Below are 20,802 nucleotides of genomic sequence, written 5' to 3'. Positions count from 1 at the left end.
CTACCATTTGCATCTGATTTAAAATAATTTCTGTTTCTAACCAGTCTGTGAGTTCGACCAGTTGTTTTTTTCTTTACTTGTAAATAAAACTAGGTCAATTCCAGTTCAGTTCAGGTACAAAATGAGTTAGATGGTGCAGATATCACTGCTGTAACATAGAAGATGTTTGGCCATCTGGAGACCACAACATGCCCTCAGACTGGACAAAGGGAGGTTCCCAGCAGGCTCACTTTCTCAGTTAGTATGAAAGAGTACTAAATAGGAAGTTTAGTGAATAATATTTCATATTTAAGTTTGATGCTTTTTTTCTGTTTCTTAAAGACATGTTCTGAAGAATCCTGGGTTGAGGGAGGAGGAGGAGAAGATACAAATTTATAGTTCATGTCTGTTATTTGTGCCTAGAGTCTTTCCTGTTGGAAAGAAGAAAGGATGGGCAGATTCAATGGGTACCATATTTTGGATAATTTCATCTCTCCATGTTAATTTTCAAAATATTGATGAGTTTGGATAATATTTCAATGAATCAGCTTTGCAGAAATATCATCAATGCAAGTAATGGTGATAGGAGCTCAGTGGTTAAACAGACTTAGAAAAATGTTTTGAGGGTAATATGGGATACACTGTTATGGGTGTCCTGGTAGCAGATGCTTTATTTATATCACAAACTTGACTGGACTTCATAAGAATGGAAGTCTATACTTTTGTATCTTTTAAATCAAAGAGGTAGCAAGACATACTGGAAATAGTACTCTGGAGTTTTAATAGCCTCTCTAAAACATTGCCAGTGATAGGTTGTGCAATTCATTTAGCTTCCATGTTCCCCTTATGTCATTTGCCCAGTAAGGATGAACTAGAAATTTTATTAGAAATACTGTGAGTACCATTGCACTTCAAAATTTCTTTAAATGAAATCAGAAGGTGTTTTCTCCTAATAGATACTTTGCAGACAGAAATCAATTAGTCTGATAGTGTTACTGTTCTCCAAAATGGAATTGTATTGTACCAGTTTGATGTCTTATAATTGCACCCTCTATGGTTCTGTGACTCTTATCTCTCCCTTAGTCTGTGAATTTGAAACCATCAGGAAGATGTCAGATTGGTATGAGTATTCTTCAGTGATAAGAACAGTAATTGTTGTAGGGAGACTTCTTAATCTTGGGTCACTCAAATCCCTTTTAAAGACAGCAGGTGCTCTCCAGAACAAGCATTAAAAAGAAGAGATTATGAGGTAACCTGTTGTTCTTTATATCTCAGCATCTTATGACAAAGCTTACCATCAGCCAGTGTGTTCAGCAGCCAGTCACTACAGTGAAAAAAATCAAATGTGACTCAGGAAGGGACTAACGTTTTCAATACTAAAGGGTAGATTCATTTTAAAGGCTGAAAACTGAGAACTGTTACAGAGAAATTTATATCAGATAATTACAGGAGTCAACTATAAAAGCAAGAAACAAAATAGCAGAGGGTAAAAAAAATGGAGCTGCAGATATCCAGTGTGATGCAATCAGAAAGAAATTCTGCTTCCTCAGAAATCAAAATCCAAACCTGAGTCTTGCCAGATTTGTGTCATGTTGCAACTTTCTTTTCCATTCTACCCCCCATCTTCCCTACTGTGGCAAATATAGTGAAAGCGATTTAGTCATTCATATTATCAGACTCTAGCACGCTAACAGTGTGACTTCATACCTATGTGCTTGTGCTGTTGGCTGCTTATCATTTACAGGGTGAACTCGTGAAGCTGAATGTGCTCAGGGTCTAACAGAGCTCTCCCAAGTATGATCACAGTGGAGCAGAACTGTCTGTTATTTTCAGCTCCCAAACTTTTATGAATTTCTGGATCCAAATACCAACTAAATTTTGTTACAATAAGATTTCGCTATCTAATCCTGTCCATTTCCATCAAGATCATGATGCAAAATTATTTGAGTAGAGTAAAGCATGTCTATGTCAATCTTTGTGAGGTCGAGAATTAAGCATAGGATAAATCACTGCATTCAAATGATAAAGCCCACTTTCAAAAGCAATTCATGAAAAGATTTTTTGAAAGTATTTTGATGCAGGAGTGTACTTAGCACTTTCTAAGAGCACACTAATCTCAGTGAGTGTTAGGGACTTAACCCTTCTTCATTCTACTTTGAAAAAAAATCAGCTAGGTGCCTATCTCTGCCTCTAAGTTCCGAAATACTTTTTTAAAAATCTGGCCTTTGATAACCCAAATCCCCTTGCCTTTTAGTAAGGCTTTTCATCCTGAATTCTAGATCCTCATAGGTTTTGAAGGTCTCACTCTCTTAAATTAAAATGTAAGTTAAAGGCCCAGGTACTTCTGAGAAGCTGAACCTTGGTGCTCAGGTCACTTCTGAAAATGAATGTTAGACTACTAATCCCCTCAGGTACTTGTGAAATATTTTCCTGTCACATCTGAGAAACTGTTCTAGATGAATTTACTTCGTTATGCACTTGCTTTGTCCTGAAGACTGCATAACAAGTTTGTGTAATATTGTAGATAATATTTAAATGTTTTTTTCCAAGAAGAATGACAATACTTGGTGGGGTTTTTTTAAACTGAAAAATTGTAAGTAGAACAAAAATATATATTTATGCTTTCAGCAGGCAAATGTATTTTTTAATGGAATTTAAATAAATGGAATTTTTATGATGAAAAAAGCAACAGTAAAAGCAGTGATTATGTTTTTCATAGTTCATTTGCCTCCCTTGCCCTGCAGATCTTGTACAGAAGGAAAATGAGATCCCTGGTGAAGCCTACAATGTCAATGACTCTGAAGAAGGACTCAGAGACCCATTGGTGTTTAATGACCCTTATTGGCCTCCACAAAAGAAACTGGTATGATCTACTGAAAGAGACATATGGTTCTTTAGAAATATAGAGGAACACAGTTTTCTTCATGGGTAAACACTGTAGTCAAGCATTTCTAAACACTGCCTGGTTTTAGATGACTGCTCTTAAAACGGCTGTCCAAATTTGGTGAGGAATTGCATTAATTTTTCATTAGTACTTGACCAACAACAGAAGTATTTTACCAATACCACAATCATGAACTTTTAATGCTATTTTTAGTCTGCAGTATCATATCAAACTAAACAAAACACAACTGATAAGAAAGCTAAACAAAACAATGAAGAGCAGCTAGACTGTTTTATCAGGCATGGGCACATTATATAATGCAATCACGTGATATCCCAGAGTTATAGGTAAGTGTTGGAACATGATAATGTTTCTGTATTAATTCCTTCATTAAAGTAAAATACATATTGTGAGAATCTTTATTGCAATTGGAGATGAGACAGTGGCAACTGAAGGAGAGTGAAGTAGCAAGTGAAGGAAGGGAAGGGAAGGGAAGGGAAGGGAAGATGAAAAGAAAAGCAAGAAGGGGAAAGAATGAGAAATAACGGGAAACCTCAACATTTAATGGCAAAACAAAACAAAAAAATCATTTCACAATGAAGAAAACAGTACTGGAGATTCAGCTAGGATGATATAAGAAACAAATAGAAAAAAACATACTGCAGTCATATCACAGAATAAACTATACAGGACTATAACCTATTGTATGAGTAGACTTCAGCTGCAGGCAGTGATAAAATGCTGAATATACCTTAAATGCTCAGTAGATACTCCGATGTAGAAAAATTCTGATGGGCAATGTATTTTTTGCTTCTCTCTCTAACATGTGTCCCCAGAAAAAGAGCATCTGTATGACAGACACACCACTGATATCTTTCACTGGCTTCAGAGATGCTGTACTTGGGGTAAAACACAAGTACAGAGCCTCTGTTTCAGTTTCTTTAAGGGGTGTGCTTATTTTCTAACCTTGAACCATCCAGAGGAGGAAATACATTGAGCTGTTGCATTTGTTCTAGTGACTAATTTATCTTTTCACACGCATTTGTAAAAACAATATGATTGGTTCTTCTAGCTTATAACTTCTTCCTACTTTAGTATACTTCTCAATGCTCTTTACAAGGGGTGGAATTGAATCCGGCCATTTTTTAAAAGTTCCATGAGAAGTAACAATTTACGTAAACCAAGATTCCTCTTGAATATCAATTTAGCAGCTTGAAGTAATGTACTTGTCATATGGGAATATTAATATGAAAGGAAAAATGGCATGGATATATAAGAAATTAAACTAACTGCCTGTGTAGAGATATCAAAAAAAGCACAGTGATGAATACTCTGAAATGTTTGTTGCAAGATCCTACCACTATACAGTCATCAGAGATGAAAATGGTGAAATACATTTTTTTCTAACACCATCCCAATGATTTAGAAAAACTGTAATATATGTAGAATATGTAGGACATGCTACATGTGCATGGTCCAGCTCAGATTTTGCAGTATGGGAGGGCTAAGAGGAATAGAGAAGGTGCATCTGCCTCACACTGTGACTGCAGAAGCAGGAAAAAAGTCTAGTGGGGAATGTCAGAAATTCTGACTTTCCTACAATGGGGCTGATGAAATGCAAAGCAGGGACAGTGCCCTGTAAAGGAGCCAAGTCATTTATTCTTCCTGGCAAAGCAAGAGAAAAGCAAGAGAAATTGTGATTCTCTGAGTCCCAATAAGACCTTTTACCCTATTCTGCTAATGTAAAGGGCTTTAGGGTGGATTTGCATTCACTTTTGAGCCCCTTTGCACTACTAGAGAGTTTAAACTTGACATTCCAAGCCAGAATTTGTTCTCTGGTCTTCTCCCCTGGTAGTACAACTTCCTTCTCTCGAACCATCAAAGAGCTGTGCTTCAAGAGCCCATCAGGTTCAGAAACCACACTTGAGTGTCGCTTGTCCAAGGTATTCAGGAAGAATCAACTGACCACCTTGCCTCTTTTCTGAAATGTTATCCTTCAAATGTTAGTGTTGACAACCATAACAAAACACTATTTTGAGAGGATCATGCCAGCTTTAAGTATGCTGCCTGATGAAGGCCAAGGGGAAGTGGAGCATTTATGATACACTGCTGCAATTTCCCTTTAAAAATCTAGTATTGGTTTATTTTACTCTTTCTGTTGCATGGTGAGGTGACTAAAAAAATATGAAAAAGCAGTATGTAAAACAAAATCAATTAAGGGTTATCCAAAAAATGTAAATAAATTTGATACTGCAATTTAGTTTGGAAGAAACTAGATTTGGATTAGAGATCTATTTTTCATTGCACAGACGTAAAAACATGCCAGTAAAATGGATGGCAGAATGATTTTGGCTAGCAGACTTACCCTACTGGTTCATTTCTCTCTGTGTTGACTTTGTCCCTTACATTCCAAACATGGATAAATGTATTAACATGTAGTTTACCATACAGGTCAGGGGATCTTTCTCATTTGACCTTGAAAACAAATGTTCTGTCTGCTCTGCATGGATAATTCATAAGATTTAGTGGTTCATCTCTGTATGTTTGGCATTCAGAAATGTTGCTTCCCCAAATGTGTCACTGCCTTCTGCACCAGTTAGCTTGTGCACTGCTGCTGAAAGCTGGTTACACATTTATGGGGCTAGATTTGCGTCACACAGTGATTTTTTGTTCTTTAGCATGAAGACACAGTATGCTGCTAACATGATAAAAGTCCCATTTTCATGACTAGTAGGACATACTGCTTGTATGTTCTTTGGACACAATCAAATTGTGTTGGTTCAAGAAAAATGCTTGAGGTAATTTAGACACCCCCCAAAAAAAAGTCAATGGACAGGCAACAATCATCATTAAAGAATTTTCCACTAGCCAGTGAAATAATGTATATGCATACATGTGTTGTGAGTACAAACACATACTGAAAGAGTCATAGCTGAAGAGCAAAAATAATAACATAGCCTTGAATTGCTCACTCTTACAAGTTTGTGTTATCAGAATTACTACACGATGACATGTAGTATGCAACAATACTTCTGTGTATATAGGGTAGAAAGCAAGCCAAACGAGAGAACAGAAAAGATAAGAATGAGGTCAGTTTTCTAGGTAAGGCAACTAGAAGATGTGACACCTCGTATGAGTATTGTTCATTTTTTAGTGGGTAAACTTTCAAGATATTTCTGCTTAACTTCAGACCTTCATGAGCTGCAGAACTCATGCTAGCTAGAGGGCTAACAGAAAAATCTGACCATGCTTCGGAGAGCTTGCAGTTAAGGGTAAAATAATCAAACGGTTGAATACTATCAGGATACACCCCTCTACATCAGGAGGCAGTGAGACAGTATTGATCTGCTGGGTAAGCAGCAATCACATCTCATCAGTAGCTTAGTCATTATTGAGTCTCTAGGCATCATAGTAAAAGAAAGATTTGATATGGGACTATGTCTGGGCTTATACTCACAAAAACTAAACAGTTGTTCAGCTCCACTTTGCAGGGCTAACTTTTCTGTCTAGACAGATAATATTTGTGAAGGTATGTAGATGGGAACGCTCGTAATACTTTTTTGCAGACCAGATGAAATATAAAGGCATTTTAAAGACAATTCATATTCCTGAAACCATAGCTACACAAAGAACTCTAATTGGCACAAGACATCACTGCCAGAGAATTAGGCAGTTACCATAACTTACTATTTGTTGTCTCCTATCCCTTGCGCAAGTACAAGCATAGGTGCTGCTGCATGGTGAGCTTCAACAACTGATGTAAATTAAAAATAATGTAAGAAAAGCCCCAGGATTTTAGTTGCATAAGTTCTCCAATAAGTTCATTATGTCACTGCAAACATGCTTGTGCCACCAAAGGAAAAGAGGCAGGAGATTAAAAAAACTGAGAACTATCACCTCTTAGGAGCAGCACTAATTTTTTCTAGCTGAAGGTATGCCTAGAACTGCAGTTGTAGAAAAGATGTCTCCAGAAGTAAGACAAATAGTGATAACAGTGTATTGAACTCTACAAAGGATGGCGTTGATCTTGAGTTTATTGAGTATTTGTCATTTCCATGAAGTTTTTGGCACAGTAGCACCAGTAGTTGATTAGATATTTTTAAGAGAACCTCAAGAATTTAATGCTTTTTGTTATATTGTATCTGTGCCTATTAAAAGATATACTGAATGCTGTGCATAATTATGTTCATAAGAGAACAGTATTAGGACAGCTGCTGAGATTCAATTAATTTTATGGGGAGATAACAGTTTTTAGTTGACAGCAAAGTTAAGAAAGATGGGCTTGACTGGAAAAATCTGAGTCCTGGAATGTAGCTTTGTCCTTGGGCTGATGGTTAAAAGTGGCATTTCATTCTGCAGGGATTTGGGAGCCATCCTGCCCCTCCTAGGCCCAGGGGCTGCTAAAGAGTAGCATCGCCAGTGCCTGTGGGCAGCATGAACAAACTGGCTGCACTTCCAGTTGCTCCTGCTGCTGAAGAGGAACCTGCATCTGAACCTTTTCTCTCTCCTGGTCCCTGTGCTGAAGCTGTTTCAAAGAGCAGCCTGCGTATGTACTGTGCAACTCGGGCACTACTTTTAGAATCCTATATGCCTTGGAGTGAAATGTCCCTGTTATGCTCAGCCCCCACAGGTGTCCCACGGAGAGCAGAAGAGATGTCATCTGTGGGCCCTCCTGCCTTTTGCTGGTGAATCAAAGTCAACCACCTCCTGCATCTGAGTCCACAGGACCGTACACCAGCATTCCCAGTGCACTGCCAGTGGGCAGGTACCAGCATCCAACAAATGCTCCATGAGCACAGCCAGACCACAGGGGCTGCACAAGTCTTCTGATCTGAATGTGGCAGTATATTTTATTTCATCTGTATGTGCCTGGGAAAAAACATATACAAATTCTCCTTCGATAGCATAGCCACGTTAGATTTGTCCACTGTTCCCCATCACGCCCTTTCCAAAGCATGAATCAAAACCAAATGCATATTACTTTTGGCAAATGATTTCTCCCACTCTTCCCTTTCTCTTCCTCCTGCCCTCCCAGCTGACATGCAGTGACTATAGGGGGCAATGCAACCTCACCATACAGCCTGTGTACATTGGCTACATACCACATTAATAGGTGGAAACTCAAGTCTCAGTTTTTACTTCTTGCTTTTGTATAATTTGTGTCATGACAAAGATGGACTGTATTGTTACTTGGCCTCCATAAAATGGGTTTTAACTTCAGATAAGCTTTTATTAGTTAGATTATTTTTTTTTGTTTGTAAGTGAAAGTTAATAAACGGTAATTTTATTTCATACTACTAATTCAAACTAAAATTAAAATAAAACAAGACGTAAGAAACAAATTAAAATGATTTTGAAATTCATTTGCCATTGATCACTAAGCAGAACTGCTCCAAGTCTGCATGTATCTCATACTCATGTAATTCAATCTATATATTTGTCAATATTTCTGATGCAGTTTAATTTCTTCAGATCAGTTTCTTTCTGACATAATGCAGGCTTTCAGAAGTTACTCCAATTTAGAGTGCTTAAATGGTACTCTTATATTTTCTAAGATTTCATGAAAAAAAGTTTATATATTAAAAATCCTGAATAAAAGGGTAACTGTCATAACAGTAGAAAAATTAATATATTAAATTGCTTACATTTTTCTCACACTGATTGAAATGCACTTCACAGTAAGTAAGCAAAGAATGGTAACAATCATAATTTCAAACTCCTTTTGCTCAGCAGTGTATATATGTGTACCTGAAGTTTCCTTCCTCAATCTTTCTGCCTTACGTTAAGGAATAATTTGAAAATGCAGAGCTTCTGTTAACATGATTAAAAAAGCTGTTGTTACAGACTATTTTCTATTATTTTAATTTTGTGTCATTACAGTTTTTGACAGTTACTGTTTACCAGAGTTTCCCTGAAGCAAAAATGACTTAATGTTCAACACACACATTAAAATGTGTTTTATTTTAACATGTTAAAGCTAATAGAAATGTAATTTAAGCAGAAATCTGTGCTTAACAGTGCAGCGCACAGAATCTCTGAACACAGATGAAACTGGAACTTCTATTTGAAGGGAAAACAAAGTCAGCAGTAATTACCTTAATAAGAGCTATGCTATATTTTTGTAATGAAATTCAAACCCAGGTGAAGCGAATGTAGTGAGTTTTGTTGTTGAAGCAAGACATAGTTTGAAACCTGGGCTTTCATACTTGGCTTTATATGGCTCAGAACTAAACCCAAAATTTTCAGCTGAAGTTCCTTTTCAATTTCCTCACCCCTTCAAACTCAGACCTGATTGTTAAGGACATTAAGTCTCAAATTCCAGAGAAAAGTCCACTGACTTCACTGAATGCTGAAAATTCCAAGTTTCTAATCCTCTAATGTGAGCACTTCAGGTTTACTCAATAGCTTACTGACCTTTACTTAGCCATGTACACATTTCAGTAGGAATTTTCAATGCTTTTTCACTAAAAATCGTGTTCAACAATATTTCCTGATCATTAAGACCTGTGTACCTAAAGCATAGACTGCGAACATCTTCTACAAGCCCAGAATACAAATCTATACCTTTTCACATAAGCACAACCTCTTTCTTTCTGTTGTTTGTCAGATTCATGTGAAAGCCAGTTTTAATAAATCCTGGCATCAGATATTGCTGGCGAGTCTGACCAGCTATTTATGCATAACTTTCCTTTCCACTGTTTGTCTAAGAACAGTGCTCAAAGTGAGGCTAGAAAGTAATCCGTTGAGGTTGATGTGCCATGTCTATCCACAAAAAGAAAAACCCAACAGACCCAAAAGCCGCAGAATAAATTTTATAACTTTGAAGAAAGAAGTGAATAGTTGCTCGTCTGAGGACTTGTAGGGGGCAATAAAATTAAAATGAACAAGTATTCAAAATTAAAATCATGGTTACCTATTCGCTGTGGCAGAAAAGTTCTATAGTTAAACAGACTCTCACCTTGTTCTTTCTTATAGACGGCAGCTGAAGTAGATACTGTGCTGAAAATGTAAAAGGCAGAGCAGCACTAGCAAAAATTGTAGTCTATTACAAGGGAAGTGCTGAGTGACTTGATAAACTCACGTAAAAAGGGAAATTAAAAGCAGATAGCATTCACCAGAATAAAGTATGAAATAAAGAAGATACTTGCAAGAAGATGTGATATAGACCGGTGATGGTTGGAAAATTTCTGATATGGTGTCTGTTGTTAACACAGGTCCAAAAAGACATGCTGGGAATTAAGACCAGTGAACTTCATCTTGTTTCTGGGGAAACTGATTGAGAATCTAATTAACGATAGAATAGTTCAGCACATGGATAATAGTTCAGCACATGGATAAGTATAACCTAATAGGGTCAAACCTGCACAATGTCAGTAAAGGGAAAACATGCTTCTCTAACCTGCTAAAGTGCTTTGAAAAAGTTAATAAAATAGTAGATAAAGGTGACCTGGTGAACATAATTTATTTGGATTTTCAAAAAATTCCTGATACAGTCCTTCATAAAAGACTATTAAGGGAAAAATATAACTATGAGGTAAGGGGCAAAATCTCACAGTGGATTAAAAATTGAATAAATGATGGCAAAAAACTTGAACTGAAAGTCTTCTCCTACGAGTGTAAAGAGGTTAATAGTAGGATGCTTTAAAGGTTCATATTGGAGCCAGTGTTACTTAATATAATTTTTAATGATTTGGACATTGTATCTGCTAAAACTGACATTAAATGTTGGCTAGTCAAAGTGAGAAGAGTGTGAGACTGGGAGAGATTGGTTAGACTGACAACACATACATTTTAATTTGGGTAAGTGTAAATTTTGGTACTCATTTTAATGGTTATTTTCAGCTCCAACACCATATTATGTACCATTATGTTCTAATGAGAATAATTTATCTGCTTTCTGAGCAAGGATGCAATAGATATCACTATAGCACCATGATTTGCCCTCTCTAGATATGAGTAGACAGAGTAAGAGGAGAATGAGGAACCTGTCAGGTCACTGGAACTTTTCCTCATGGTAATCAGGCTGCATGGCCAGAACAAGAGCTGTGTTTATCACAAAAGAAAAAATCCTCCTTCGTAAATACTTGAATGGAAGTCCTACTCCTGTTGAATCTTTCTGGAGTGGCTATTTTTGAGGCACAATTAACTTAATTATGGCACTGAGGACATGACTGGCCCTACTGCCTGCTGTCATCTGCAACCCAAAAGGTTGTAACTGACCGCTGGTTCTCTTTGGAAGCTCTTACCAGTAAATTCCCAGCACTGTCAATCCTATCTCCTCTTTATCAATTGTCTGTAGGAACTCAATTCAGTTCTGCATCTCTTTCTGGTATGGACATCCCTGTTGGCTGTCACCTATTGAGGATCAGGAAGCTTTGCCTGATCAGGGTTGTTCAAGAATTACTAAGCTTACAGGTTCTGGGGTTTGGCTTTGAGTTTGGCTGGGGTGGTTTTGTTTGCTTTATTTTTTCCCCCACTGTCCTTTCTACAGTATTGCATTGAATTTTAAATCTTTAAATAAAGATTATTTAAAACACTACGCACTGAAGGACTAAAGTCGCATGTGGTGAGACTGTGACCTTATATTAAGCGTATTCTTCGTAAGATACTCAGTTCATGCCGTGCTGCAGGTGTCACATCCACTCTGTTGAAACTGAAGTCCATTCAGGTTTTTTTTACTTGCAAAAAAGTGAGAGCTAACAGATGATGTCTCCTTCAAAACTGATATGAGTTCATCTAGTTTTAGTATAAGCACAATGAAAAGAATCTTTTCTGTTGCTTTCTATAACTCTTCCTTAAAAAAATATCTAATTTACCATTTATACTGAGGCACAAATGCAGTCTTTATAAGATGCAACATTTTGGACTATGAGTAAGCACAGTAGGAAAAAAAGATGATTTCTTGGCAAAAGAAATGGGTGAAAATAAACCCGCTAAAAATAGCATTTATCTTGATTGGTAACTCATGCTTTTAATTTTTTTGTGGAAAATATTAATAGAGTTATTTAAATAAAAAGAACTAATGCATTTTTTTTCTCTTTTGTTGTTGCAGCCCTGTTTGTATTTACATCCAGTCATTTAATGCCCATTAAAGAAGTAATGCTATGTTAATGTAAGGGAAAAAATCAATGCTACTCAGATCAGTAGCTGTGGGGAAACAGTGCAGCAGCTGGTTTGCAAACAGCAAGCCCACATAGATCAATGAAATTACAAGCTAAATCTGCTGATGCTCACAAACTGCTCCAGCATTGTGATGTCTAACCTTTCTCAAGTTCAAGATCTCTGGCAAGCCAGCAATAGCTAAATGGAAAAAAAAAAAAAAAAAAAAAAAAAAGCAAGAAAGAAACAAAGAAAGAACATAACAGGCTGGTGGAGAATTTTAGCATGATATGTAATATTCCACTTTTGAAGTTATCAGTATAACTGCATGTTTGTAACAGATATAAAAGCCACTGTAATCTCCCAGTGAGCAAAGCTGCAATCTACACACTCTGGAGATTTTCTTCCTTAAGAATGTTCAAATCTGTCACATATTACCTTGAACTGTAACACTGGAGGGCTAGAGAGCACTTCAGTAATATGGCTGTTAATGTGAATTCCAGAAAATAATTTATCAATGAGCAACAGTACGGCTTCTACCATGTGCAAAGTCTTTCATTTTATGATGGCTGTAGCCTTTAAAATGGTTTAATTTTTTTAAAACTTGTAAATTAAACATGCAAAATATTTGACTTTTTGAATACAAGAATAATTTTCGTATTTTATGCTATTTGTATGGTAAGTGAAGGAGCCCCTTTTACCCCGAGGAAAACAACACTGGGGTTTATCAGTATCATGTGAATAACATCCGTTTCAATTTCAAGGCAGTCCTCACCCTATTTGTGCAACTTTTTTAAACATAGCAGTATTTTTCAGGTGTTCATCAGCAAGAAGACAGAGAGAACCAACCTCTGAAAGTTGCTATAAAATGGAACACATTTTTAAAAGGGAAATAGGTTCATTTCAAAAGCAGAATAAAAAGGCATCTTGAGTTTTCTTCAAATATTGACACATGTGTTTTGTGGGGGACAAAATGTGTACTTTGCAAATATACAATTCTTATTGTCTACTAATCTCCTGTTACATTACATATATTATCTAAATGCCATAGTTTGATTTTGTTCACTTGGATCTGTTTTACAGGTTGTAAATAAAAAAACATTAAGAGGTTGGAAGCATTTTTTGAGTCTTCCTGCTAGGGAGTAGCAGAACAGAAAATGGAAGTCCAGTCCTTATTAACTGTCTTCTGCTGTTGTAGGCTTGCAATATTTTACAAACCAAGAACATTCAAGAATAAAATCAACAGTGGGGTGAAGTGTGATTATTTCTTTTATTGTCAGTTTTTTCTCCTAAATCGACCATTTGGGAATTTGACGTAAAAGCTACTTTTCTTCTCTAACTTTCTCAGATACCTAATAATGAAACAAACAAACAAATGTTTTCATTTTGAAGTGTTAGATTTCTGCTTCTCTTTTGCATATAGACCTTCCCAGATACATCCAGTTTCCTTTCATTGCTGATATTTATGTTGATTTGTAACTTAACAGTGCTGCTCAACAGTGCTGACAGCTGGATAATTCGTGCTCAATGTGGAGGTAAGACTGCCTGTGCAACAGTGGGATAGCTACTAACAAGGTGGAAGTTGACCGTATACACTAACACTGCTGGTGGTGTGTGGTCACTGGTGGAAATCTCTGCTTCTACTCCACTTACTGGCTAGGAATGAGAGAAAGATGCCCAGTAGAGGCTAGAGGCTGCTGGTCCCAAGCCTGATCTAATATCCACAATGGTTGTGAGGAAATACCAGCATTTCCTCGTACGGTCGTAGGTCAGTGGCATGGGTGTGCTCACAGTCAGGATAGGACTTCTGAGAGCTTTGTGTTCAGGTCTTATTAAGGTCTCCCCCTTTATTTGGACCTTATTGAGAAAACTCTTGTGAAAATACTGGAACTGCTGAGATACATCTGAGCTAAAGAGAAGGGACCTGCTGGTAAAAGCGTGACCAGGATTTCACCAAAACTCTTTTTTGAAGCAAAATATGAATTTGCAATGAAGACTTTGAGGTCATCAGAAGAAAATGAACAACGTTCTACAAGGAAAATTGTTCCCATGAAGAAACTGAGATAAAGCAAGTATGGGAAGAAAATAAATTAACACAGTCTGTGTTCCTAGCTCAGGTTTGCATTGTCCACCTGAAAAGCAGTACTAGTCATTATTATGTTTGTCTCTTTCCATGAATAATAGTTTGGCAATCAAAGTATGAATCTTGCGCATCATAAAGGAGTGTATTATTGTAGTGGAGAAACAAAAGGGATGATGGTGGGGGTGCAATTGCATTGCTCATACTTTTTTCTTATAACAAAAACATCACTGTGCCCAGAGATCCCCAGCAATAATTCCTCTTGACTGCAATAAGTACCTACTTTTGAGGAAGAGAAAGCTGATGAGCTGCAGGCTTCCCTGCTGCTAAACTCATCTAACAACCCACTCCTGATGTTTTCTGCTTTAAAGACCAATAGGAACTTTATAGATTGGTTGGATGCTCTTCTTTTCAGCCTAGCTCAGAACCTGAAACTTCACAGTTGATCTGAAAAGCTGGATGCAGTTTGGTTACTAAAGCAGCATCAGATCTGAGCATTTTTCAGCTACACTATCACACCAGCCAGGGGGGATACATGCAGTTTTACAGAGATTGGTGTCTATAGTTCTGCCTAATCAGCCGGAATGTAAAGGGCCTAAGGGTTCTGTAGTGTGGCCTTATACCTTCATCTGTGCTATGTGGTTAGAGTTCACGTCTACAAGGAGAGAAACCAAAATCCTGAAATAAGCATCCTGAAGTATCTAAAAGCTTTTAATCTGGGCTTAGAGCAAAAATGAATTTTGAGGTTCTGATTTCTGACTTAGTCATCATTTCTGACAGTGATGAAAGTGAGAAATTGAGATTTGTCTCAACATTTTCTTTAAGGAAGAAAGACCAGCTCCTTTGACAAATAGGAGTATGGTTGGAACATCTTTTTCTCTGGTCTCTGTTATTGTCAGCAACGTGTATGTGCTGAATTGATGTAGATGAGTAAATGCTATGACAAAAGCTGTACTTTTATTATATCAGAACATTGCTGGAAAGTGCAAGCAGATACCATGAAAAACGTTGTTTTGATGAGACAGCTAGTCCTCTGATCTTGAAGAGCATATACACTGGGTGCTTATTTGGAAAGAGCAAAGTGTTTCATATCCACTCACTGATTGCATGAAAAAAATATTTCTTGAGAAATATATGTGAACAATTCATATAAGTTCTAAATTATGCACTGAGGTATTAAATGTATTTGTATACAAATAAAATAAAATGTGGTATACACCACAAGATTTTATTTTAATCAAATATCAGTCTTACTAGTGGACTTAAATGGAGCCAGAATGCTGTCATTCAAGATGTAACAAAGCCACCCTGGCTTGTAGAGCCTGAGTATTGTCTCGAATGCTACAGAACATGTTTCTGCTCTTGGTGTGTGCCAAATGTCTGACTAAATGCTTCTTGGCCCTTCTGCCAGCTTCTCATACTGCGATGGTTTCCCACTGTGTTGTGACCAGCATGGTCAGGACAAGCCTCTTCCGTGCAAGCAGCAGCAGGCTGAGAAGGGGGGTGGGGTGGCCTTGAGCTTGGTGTGTAACTGAGCTGCTGGGATAACTTCACCAACGCTCTCATTCACAAGGTCCTTCTGGAGCCTGGTGTCGGCATTATACACCATGATGGGGCCTATTTCCCCTAAAGTGTGCCTCTTTCTGCTTCACTTCGCTGCTGGCAAAGAGCACTTAGAAGTACTTTTCTGTTATTTTCACCAGAGTAATCTTAGGCTCTGTAATGGCTGATCTTACAGACACCTTCCTTTCCAGAGTGTGATTTTCCACTTACATAGAGCTGGGTTTCCATTCTGCCTCTTTGTCAATACTCTGCATTTAAAGCCGTTGGTTTCAGCTTTGCCAGTGGCTCAGCAATCTTGATCTCATAGTGAATGAAAAAAAACATTAGAGAAAGGGACAGCACTGTCCTTCCCATCATGAGCCAAGTTTTATTCTGCAGCAAGGCTGATTTGCAGTGAAAGAAATTCAGACATAAATAAACAGGGATATAAAAACATTGCCTATACAACTTTGACAACTGAAAAATAGCGTAAGAGATGTGATGAGTTAAATATGTGTTATAGATTTATAATACTAGGGCTCGTTTCTTTGTGTCTCTCTCTGTCTTGCTGTGCAGAACCTGTCTCCCTGAAACTGGAAATTAATATGTTGGATGGGCTGTCTTTGACATTAATTTTCATCATTCCCATGCTTAGCGCTCTGAACCAACTTTCTGGTAATGAAGTTCATGTTAGAAGGATGTAGTGGACTTTCATTTATCAGACAGTCCAATTTGTGTGCAAGACTAGTGCTGCTTACTTTATGTTTATTGTAGCAGGACTGCCAGTTCTGCCAGTGGTTGGTGGTCTTGTCAGCATTTCCATTATGAATCTTGGTGTTTTAGGGCTTAAAACACAACTGTTGCGTTTCAGCAGTGGTGCTGCTCAATACATGCTTAGTCAGCAAGAAATTACTTCTACAAATTTTACATTTAAATTGTTTTAGCAGTTTGATTCTTTCATTGCAGGTGCCTCAAAAATACAAAACAATGTGGGGAAATGGGAAAGAAGTAAGTTTAAAAGGGGTGCTTTTTTTTGCAAAGCTTGTGTCCTGAAAGTGGTTTAATTACTCCTTCAGTCTGCCAGTTTGTGTGTGGTTAATGTGGTTTATTCTATTAACTCAGGCAATTATGACAAGAGTAGCTACTAGAGACTGGAGGGTTTAGGTGGCTCAGTAATGACAGTCTCACTGACAACAGTTGCTCCGTTGCTAAGATTTTCGTGGTCACCTGATGATGAGCAGACCTGGACCTGTTCAGATGCCAAATCTGTCCAGCTTTCTTCATTTTGTATGTATGGAAGTTTGCCTTAATACTCAACTTAGCAAAGGGGTTTTAAACTGGATATCCCCAAGACTCTGCTTCCTCTATCAAATCGGCAGTACTGGGGTTTTTCCTAACTTTGCTGTAACCTTCAAAAATGTTGACAGGGCCCCATCTTTAACGCAATAAATGGAACATGATCACCTTTATTTTACCTCAGCACTACCTCCTATTTTTCACAAAGGGTTTCATGGAATTTTTTCAACGTTGCCATTATTTCTGCTCAAGGTACAATACGAGCTGCTGCCTTGCTGCTGGCATGTTACTCGGGCTGTAGGATGGTAAATGTGGGGCAGCTGGCCAAGTCAGTGCTCCAGGCAAGAAGCCAATGCTGTCTTCTTTCTAGTGTTGCTACTTTTTTTCCTCTCTGGTATAAGATCTCCCTTCCTCTCAAACTGATACTGAAAGACTATTAGAAAATTAATCATACCTCAGGTGTCTGGGGGAATATACTTGATTTCCCAGTCACTAATGTGTGAAAATCTTACACTGGAATAATGCCATATGTCAACCTGTGGCAATATCAGGGAAATATTGACAGCATTTCATTAATGAAATGTTGAGCTTGAATGACCTGTAGGCTGAAAATTCAGGCTACATAAATTTAAAATAGTCTCTCAGCTATCCTGTGATCTAGTGTTCCTGCATCAACAAGTATGTTGTCTCTGTGGTCAGCAGAAAAAATAGTATTGCATTAATGTAAGAAAAGCTTGCCCGAAGACTAAAACTGAAAACCCTCTCACATCGGTATGACAGTAAGGAGGGACTTTATAATCTTACCAGGCCATTTTATTTTTTCTTTTTTAGCCCTGTGATGGGGTTCCCAGTGGGACCTCCCTAAATAAACTGGGTATATGGATGCATGCCACTGAGTTTAAGCTCCTCATTGTGACGTTCTCCATTGATTATATCATGTGTGTCTTTAAGCTAAATTCATGTCAGAGTAACATTTATAATCTAATGAATACAATACAATTACAATACAAAATAATGATTACAAAGGTATTGTTTTCCAAAGTTTGTTACTGACAAATTTTACCTGTGTGTCTTCAAAGGGGGGAAAAAAAGAAGCCATGAGGAACCAGCATAAGAAGTGCAAATGTAGCAACACAGCAGAAATATTAATTAAAAGAGGTTAATTGGGTTGGGGCAGGGTGGTGGGAAATGCTCTAATCCTCTGCATTGCCATGTGATGTTACAGCGCTTGATCATTCTCAGGGCCAGGAAGAGAAGGGACTGGAAATTATAGCATGGAGGAAGAAAGACAAAGTAATCAACATTTTCATTACTTAATGTTTTCCCACTGTCCAAGGGGAGGCAGAGTGCTTGTGCTTGTGCTTGCTCTGAAAAGAGGCGAGTGTACATAGCACCAGGGTGTCTGCAGAGTGTGCCAGTCCTGTCTTGTGCAGTAAATTCCTGTGGCCAGCCCCACAGAGTAGCTAGGGTGGTGAGATAATCAGCGTAGCTTTCAACCAATAAATATGGTGGGTTTTTTATTTTTGGCCTTTATTTTGAAATTAATTTTCCTTGTTTGCAACTCTAAGTGTTTTGAGCCTCTCTTTGATAAAACAAAGTAAGATCATTCTTTTGTCCGCAACTTCTTTTTCTTAGTGACCTGGTAAACATGAAGCTTTCTCTTCCCTAAGGAGCAGCAAACAATTCCACAGTGTGCACAATCATTTGTAGAACCCTGTCTCCCACACAATTTGGGAGTTTGCAATAATCTACCGTGTCTTTCTCCACTATACTACAAAGTCATAGCTGTGGAAAGCAACCATTTAGTGCAAGAGTTTTCCAGAGAACTACCTCTCGGCAAATAGCACCTAACAATGTGTAGATTGTATGAAACACCTAATCTTCATAATCTGTCACTGAGATTCCAATCTGGGTTAAGAAACGTATAATCCACCCCAGCCGTACGAAAACTCCATCCAAAAATTGCAGGAATATAATAAAGGGTGATGATTTCTGAACTACAGGCATTTATAAGAAATAATTAACCTTCTCAGAAACCATCCCATTTTCTGTCAAAAGTATTTTAGCATTTTCACTTTAGTCAGTGTTTATGGACCTGTAAGGCTAACTATTTTTAAGGTAAAAGACTTAAAATTCTTCATTTTCTTACTTGCAAATTTCTGTTAGAATTTTAAAATCAGAAAGGTTTCTCTGCCAGCTATTGGTATTGCTGACACATGGCTTTGTTTCAGTGTCTTGCAGTCCTTGGATGACAGCTGGGATGTTCACAGTCGGGACAGTAGGGCATTTTCAATCATGGCTGGAAAGCCAGCAGTGAGAGATTTCAGAGTCTATTTTTCTGGGAAACTGATTATTTTCTTTTTGTGGAAGTGGTGGGCTGTAAAATGATACTTCACAGCAGATATAATTGTGGGTGGGTGAGATGCTGGTTCTTAATTACTCAATACTATAGAAAAGCAAAGTCCCAAACAAAACAGCCGGATTAAGACTAACGATCTCACAGGAACCTGACTCACAGCAACACACAAGAGCTGCCCTGCCATGTCTCGAGATATATATATAGAGGGAATGAAGCGGAGAGTGACAACTTAACTTGGAATTTGTTTTCCTTTTCCTCTGTCAGATTTGTTAAGTTTCTCTTAACCCTTCAATGCTGCCAACTGGTGTTTTGTCAGCTACAGTTTTAGGAGAATGTCAGCACATTCTTGATGATTTTGGTTGCCATGGATAAGTGTATTTCTTTGATTTTTCTGGGACATTGTGTATTAATAAACAGGGTACTTTACTTACTTTGTTATACACATTTAATTTCCGTAGCCTATTTGTTCCTTTTAATTTTGATAGCACAAGTACTGTAGAATGTGAGGCCACTTTAAGGACTGTCAAACTTCTGCCAACCTTTAAAGGTCAAAATCAACTGTGACACCTACAGTTCAAATGTAATTAGTTGGAGATTTACTGTGATTTTATGCCAATCTCCCAGTAGCTTAGGAGTGACATGGTATCTAACCTTTTGGGATCCCAAGAGAAGTTCAGGGGGATGTGAAGATAAACAGTAAAATATACTAGCTAGCACACTGCACCTTTCAGCAAGTCATCAGTCTCTTACACTGTGCAAGGAACAAGAGTGCGTTCAGTATTTTTCTAAAAACAAATAACTCGCCAGTCTCTGACATGGCCACCTAGTATAAAGTTGATGTATTTATTTAAAGCTTAGCTCATTCTGTATGTTCTTGGATCATTAAACTGAAGGACTCATACATTCATGATTTTTAATGAAGCATGTTTGAATAATTATGCTAATTTACAAAGCACTAGAATCAAATCAAGTGATCAAAGTTTTCATGATTACTATCGTGTTTTTGTAGCTCCCCTCCATCACTGATTTCTGGATAGACTCTAGCCCTGGCTGCTTTTTTGTCATTTATTTAGAAATTGCTGCTAATCAATGCAGAACATTAAAAAAAAAATTTTACACTGGAAAAGAAACACATTTCACATTATGTCTCCATAGTGGACTTTGTATGAGTTTGAAAGTAATATAGCTCCAGCAGACACCAGCCTAAATACAGTCTACAATCAATACTGTATTCTGCCTTGACAGAAAGCTGAATTTTTATCTGTTAAACGTGTGAGCTTGGGGCAGCTCTGTGTCTGAAGTGGTTTAAATCTGAAATGTGATGTGCTGCAAAGAAAGTTGATTGACATCTTTGTTTATTGAAAAGTATTACATGAACAACAAAACACGGCCAGATACAGAACACTCCATTGCAAAGTGCAGCTGTGTTATTTTTCAATCCTATGTGTTCTGCCCCTTTGATGCCTGTCTGATGTAATAAAACTGTAAGAATCTTCTTTGATTCAATAGTAAAAAATTTGGACAAGGGTGAGATATGGAGATATATATTGGTTGCAGGGTTTG

The 20,802-nt window shown here is 37.6% G+C and overlaps 1 protein-coding gene across 1 annotated transcript in view; it reads left to right on the top strand.

Moving 5' to 3' along the window:
- The window catches only part of LOC308064498 (uncharacterized protein), a 193,931-nt gene extending 176,082 nt beyond the window's left edge, over positions 1-17,849 (top strand). The window contains exons 3-4 of the mRNA XM_080389062.1: positions 2,724-2,842; positions 7,223-17,849. Coding sequence (XP_080245188.1) covers positions 2,724-2,842; positions 7,223-7,274 — 171 coding nt within the window. The 3' untranslated portion in view covers positions 7,275-17,849. The remainder of the gene's footprint in view (positions 1-2,723; positions 2,843-7,222) is intronic.
- The last annotated feature ends 2,953 nt before the right edge of the window (positions 17,850-20,802 follow it).

This window comes from Falco punctatus (genome assembly GCF_963210335.1).
Source record: "Falco punctatus genome assembly, chromosome: 5".
Classification (NCBI taxonomy): domain Eukaryota; kingdom Metazoa; phylum Chordata; class Aves; order Falconiformes; family Falconidae; genus Falco; species Falco punctatus.
This window is presented reverse-complemented; position numbering and strand designations above follow the sequence as displayed.